The sequence below is a fragment of the Camelina sativa genome, chromosome 14, assembly GCF_000633955.1.
Source record: "Camelina sativa cultivar DH55 chromosome 14, Cs, whole genome shotgun sequence".
Taxonomy (NCBI): Eukaryota; Viridiplantae; Streptophyta; class Magnoliopsida; order Brassicales; family Brassicaceae; genus Camelina; species Camelina sativa.
Genome location: NC_025698.1, coordinates 22,635,315 through 22,641,038, shown reverse-complemented (window position 1 = coordinate 22,641,038; position 5,724 = coordinate 22,635,315). Strand labels below are relative to the sequence as shown.

Sequence of the window (5,724 nt, the reverse complement as noted above, 5' to 3'; positions counted from 1 at the left end):
TTGGTTGGCCAACCAACGTATTCGCGTCCCAACAAGTTGGGAAGGGGACATGGTCCCAAATTTGGGTTTTTGTGTCGAACACCTCCATCGAACGTTCTGATGTTGTGTCTTTTATGAGTTCTCGTGATACATAGATCTTTCCACAAAGATAGTAGCAGAATAAGTGTACGTCTTCTTCTCGACGTATAAGCTTGGAGCCTCGCGCCACGTGTGAGACCGACAGTCTAGGACCGAGACCCTAAATATACGGGCAGAGTCTCGATGTATCCGCCAACGTGGTAGATATCGGAACCAACCGCTGCGTGAATTGGCCATTGGGAAGGAGGAGATGATGTGATAGGGACCAAAAGATAGCCACTTGACTTATTTAGAGTTCGATCAGGACCGTTTCCCGAAGAGAGTGAACCAACAAAGGTGAGTTTCAGGAGGGAAGCATAAACACACATAGAGACAACTCTCGGTGAGGCGTAAGAGAGATCGGGCCTCGTAAAGCTCCGGTGAAGCAAGGAGAGATGGAAAGCTCTTTGAGACTAAGGACAGAGTTGGGTAGTACAATCTTGAGACGCGTACTAAGCAAGTTACTAATGCCATCTCCAACCTCTATCTATTTTAGAGCAAAAAAAAACTCTATTATAAAGTAAAATCTTATCTAACCCCACTCTATATTTTACTATAAAATAGAGAAAAATTGAGATTGCTCTATATTTAGAATAACTTTATATTTTTACTCTATTTTAGAAATGAACTTTTTGATTTATACTTTAGTCCCCCTCAAATTTGAATGTCTTTGGTTTAATATATCCTTTAACTTATTTACAAACAACAACATATACAACTTACAAACATCAACAAACTTGGATCGTATGGTAGAAAATTATGGGCGTGGAGATAATTTTTTTTTTTTTTTACAGCAACTTCAACTGTTTCTTTTGTTCGTCACTTTCTTACAATTTACAAGAGATATGAAAACGTAACAAATCCTTTAGATTCAAATAATTCATATACTTTTTCCAATGTACTTCTTCAAACCATGACTAGAATTTGATTCGGAGAAACGTAGAAGAATAAAAAAGAAAATGAAATAAATATAGAAAGCTAGCATTATTTTTCAAAACATAAATACATGTTTTAGATTAAGAATTAATAGTATTTAATTTTGTACCATTCAACTTTGCCGTCTTAAGCTCGAATAAAAAAAAGACTTATATTTGTACCGACAAAAATAAACTTTATAGTAGTTGTCAAATCCCCAAGTGCCAAGTGTAAGGACTAGAAAAGAAAAAAACAGATAAAATCAATACGTGCACACATAACACGACTTCTACAATCTAGAACCTTCGTTACCAGCATCGTTTCATTACGCCGTTGACCTAGACTCGCCATGTTATTTTTAAAGCCCTTTAATATCAGCCGTTGGATCCATTCACATTCCTACGCGTCACGATCACACAAAATATTTAGGATAAAGTGTAATAAGAAGACCAAGAAGAGGTAAGAGGTAAGATGGTCTAAGTCTTCCCACCCTGTCCTATAAAAAGCTGATCCAAACCATAATGTATTCTTCATTCACTCACCAAAAAAAAGGTCTTATCAAACAAAGTTTAGGAGAAGAAAAAAAGCAGTGTAAACAATGGCCGGGGAAGGAGAAGTGATTGCTTGCCACTCATACGATGTCTGGAATGAGAAGGTCAAAGACGCCAACGAATCCAAGAAACTGGTACTTTTCTCTTCTCCTCTCCCTCTCTAGGGTTTCTTCAATTTGATTAGGGTTTTTTTTTCTTGATTAGTGGTTAAGTGAATGACGTTCAAGACTTTGATCATGTACGTTCTTATCCCATATTCTTGATTTGGTCTGAAATTGATAGATAGATAGATACAAGTACTTTGTCTTGTCCTGTCTAGGGCTTCTCCAATTTGATTTGGTTACGTTACTTAGGTGTTTATTGGTCTAAAATTGATAGAAACTAGTAGTACAGCTTTCTCTTCAATTTGATTTGATTACGTTATAACTTAAGGTTTGTCTTGATTAGTTAGCTTATAGTGGGGAATGATATTTTCTTTCTGATTTGTTCTGAAATTTTGATTGAAACAGATTGTGATAGACTTCACAGCTTCATGGTGTCCACCTTGCCGTTTCATTGCGCCAGTCTTTGCAGAGATGGCTAAGAAGTTCACCAATGTTGTCTTCTTCAAGATTGATGTTGATGAGTTGCAATCGGTTGCTCAGGAATTCAAAGTTGAGGCAATGCCCACTTTTGTTTTCATGAAAGAAGGCGAAATCGTTGATCGTGTTGTCGGCGCTGCCAAAGATGAGATTCATGAGACGCTGAAGAAGCATGGTGGTCTTGTTGCTTCTGCTTGATCTTGATTTCAAATTTCTAAAATCTTTGTATACTAATCACTCTACAACTTTCAAAGTTTATATTTTATCTTTGGTGTGAAATAAAAGTGATGCATTTCTACTACATATTTGTTTATTACTATGACGAATTTTGGTTTCTGATCACAAAAGAGGGATAATTTAAACACAGCACGAGTCATGCTTTGTGTAACACACACACACACAATAGTAAGAGTTCTTTAAAGTTAGTTTACTGATCTTTTCACAACAGAGACTCTGGAAACGTCTCCACCAAGTTCTTCAAAGAGTACTAACAAGTTCCCTCTTGGCTTCAACCATGAACGCGGAACATGATACCTACAAAGAAAAAGACTCATCTTAATACGAGAAGAGAGCTTTTAGCTTCAAAAGGTTGAAGTTAAGAAAGAAGAAAGCATTATTGTTACCATCTTTGTGTTGGCTCGCCACAACCAGATTGGCATTTGTTTTGCCTGTACGTTCCAGCGTAGTGACAAGTCCCACAGTTTCCTTTGGCATAAGCCATCCAGTATCTCCCTAGGCTTTGCCCGTTTATCCAAGCTTGCCCTTTTCCCATACTCTTCAGATCCAAAGCCAGTGGTTCGTTTCCTCTAGGCGCGTCAAAGTAGGCCTGTGGATGTTACAAGCAAAGATATAGTGGGTCTACTTGAACATGTCTTAGGTCAAGCCTTAGCTATAGTTCTACATATTGGTTATTAGGTTTCATTGGGAGATAAAGTAGTAATAAGTTTGGTTCAGGATGAGTTAGGAGCAGCTTGGATAAGTTAGAGTTCTTATTTACCTTGTACCATGTCAAAGGTTGTTTGTTTTGCTTAGCCAATGAGCCTTTGATCCAATCAACAGAGGACTCTTCTGTAGGAGAGATCAAGTTCATTGCTTCCCCTTGCAGACCAGCCTGTTTCATTACGCGAGAAAAATGGAAATGTTATTTGATTTTCAATTGTAAACCGAGTCAATCCGTAAGAGTTTCTTCTTCTATTATGAACTCTATCTATCTCACCTGATATGTCCATTTCTGCCAACTCAAGTCTTTGTTACCCTCGTCAAGGCCATGAAGCACCACCGACCCAACGATTCCAGTGGCCCAGGTCTCAAAGTGTAGTCCAACATTCTTCAAAACCATAAAAAAAATGAACACTATTTATCAGTCTGCTACAAGAAACTTAAAGTCAACAGTAGAGTACTTTCATGTTTTTAAACTGACCGGTAAACCAACTGCTACGCTCAGAAGCGCGATTCTGTTAGCTCCACCTCGAAGATTGACTGGTGCGCTGAACGAAACTTTTCTGTTTTCTCTTGTCCCAAAGGCAGATCCTGCATCGTTCAAAAGCACAAATTATTTGATGAAACAACTCTTTTCTAAGGAATTAGTCAGCAAAAGAATCATTCTTACCGTAAAAGTGTCCATTGACAAACACATGCACAGCATGTCCTGCAGAATCCACCGTAAGAGTCGGCCATTTTCCTCCACGCAAGAATGACTCTGATGCCTTAATATCCACACTGGAAACCCCAGAAAGACCGATTCAGTTTACAAAGAACAAATGATGTTTGACATGCAAAGATAATATTAAATATTGAGTATTTTCAAAATGTACCTGGTTGTGTACCACAGGTAATCAGTTGTATCTCGTGTAACATTAACCTGCTCCAACAATCCACGGGCTGTGATTGTCCCACGGTCTCCATAAGTAGCAATATTTTCATCGTATCTAGCAACTGAATACAAGATGGAACCAGATGGCACCATTTGCACATGTGATGTCTTTGCAGCCACCTGTCCGACAACTTCATCAAGTTAGCTTCTTAATGATGCAACTAAAGGCTTTCGCAACAAAAACAGCAACTACTCTGTTACATACCGTCGCAGTGTTGTAAACAACGTTTCTGCAATCTGGAAGAATGCTGATGGACCATGCAGGAAGAGTATAGTGCCGCTTATTGAACATTACTTTAGCAGGTGCATTCATGTGATAGTTGGTTAGGAAAGCTACACAACTTCCTTTGCCGGCAGTGAACACATGAGCCTCCTCGTAGTTTCCTAGTTTAGTAACATGTGGATCAGAAGAAACTAAGGCAGCTTCACATTGCTTAATTGCCAGATGAAGTTGCTTAAGATGGCTGTACTTAGGTTCTTGGACCAACCCTGCATCATCAAAAAGCCATGTTTTGGTAAAATGTAGAGGCGACACAAACATTTTACAGAGCTGAGACTGTAAGATAACTGTACCGTATTCATCGATGGGAGCATCATAGTCATAACTAGTGGTGATGAATGGACCTCCTGCTGTACGTCCAAAGTTTGTTCCTCCATGGTACTGTCACATAACACACTCAACAAGCATCAGGACAAAACTGAAACCGAAACATTTTCTTTCATAACATTTGTGCAAGGACTAATTACCATGTAGTAATTTATATACGATCCACCCTTTTGTATGAAACGGGCTACTCCAAATGCTAGATCCTCTACAGGTCGTTTTGGAATGGTTCCACCAAACTCTGAAAACCTAACAACAACAAACATTTAACACAATCAGTAAACATTTTTGTGTCTCTTACAGTCTCACAAGCAAAGAAAGTAAATGTTTTTACCAGCCACTCCATGCCTCTGTCCACATAGTTGGCTTATATGGTTTATTGGGAGTAAAATAATCGCAGTAGAAACCGTTGCAAGCATTTATCTACAAAACACGAATATAACAAGAGATTAAAGAAGGAACATGAATGAGAAAAGATTAGAAGATTGGTCGGTCATACGATTGGGTCAGGTGCATCATCTTCCTTACACATCACCCATGGAACTCCAGTGTTTAAACCAACAGCCATTTTCGCAGCCCAGTTGACGTAAGAGTGACCAGCCGGTCCAAGCGCTTTAAGCTCTGGTCCAAACTCATTCTCAATCTATACATTATAAAACATCAAACCTCTTAAGCATCTTACACATCAATTCCCACACACAAAACAAAAAGGTTTGTAAATTTGTATAATAGAACCTGAGATAAGATGATGGGTCCACCTTGTGAGGCAAAGAATCTATGTTCTTTCATCATCTCGACAATCTTCTCTGTGAAACCTTGCATTGCAGCCTTAACAGTAGACACAAACACAGACACATGTTACATTAATGATATCCAAAAACTGAACATCAATCAAAGCATCAAACAGAAGCAACATTTATTATTACCTTGAAGGGTCCATTGTCTGTTCTGAAACTAATCCCATCTACATACTTCAGCCAAACAGGAAACCCTCTACAAAAGTCAAACAAGGAAAAAACAAAACAAAAAAAAAACACAATTTTTCAAAATTCAAAAAAGTTTGATTTTTTTTTTTTTTTTTTT

At 38.3% G+C, this 5,724-nt stretch overlaps 2 protein-coding genes across 2 annotated transcripts; one reads left to right on the top strand and one right to left on the bottom strand.

Annotated features, from left to right (window-relative positions):
- Window positions 1,545-2,465, top strand: LOC104742199 (thioredoxin H5-like). The gene is made up of 2 exons (XM_010463170.2): window positions 1,545-1,717; window positions 2,093-2,465. Exons 1-2 carry the CDS (start codon window positions 1,631-1,633, stop codon window positions 2,360-2,362), a joined length of 357 nt encoding a protein of 118 aa, XP_010461472.1. The 5' UTR covers window positions 1,545-1,630; the 3' UTR covers window positions 2,363-2,465.
- LOC104743886 (beta-galactosidase 5-like) lies at window positions 2,411-5,679 on the bottom strand. Its single transcript, XM_019236200.1, has 14 exons — window positions 5,568-5,679; window positions 5,377-5,469; window positions 5,141-5,284; window positions 4,976-5,064; window positions 4,785-4,890; window positions 4,611-4,698; window positions 4,243-4,526; window positions 3,979-4,157; window positions 3,774-3,883; window positions 3,585-3,694; window positions 3,381-3,491; window positions 3,162-3,275; window positions 2,788-2,990; window positions 2,411-2,698 (listed from the first exon to the last, which is right to left on the bottom strand). Exons 2-14 carry the CDS (start codon window positions 5,461-5,463, stop codon window positions 2,587-2,589), a joined length of 1,737 nt encoding a protein of 578 aa, XP_019091745.1. The 5' UTR covers window positions 5,464-5,469; window positions 5,568-5,679; the 3' UTR covers window positions 2,411-2,586.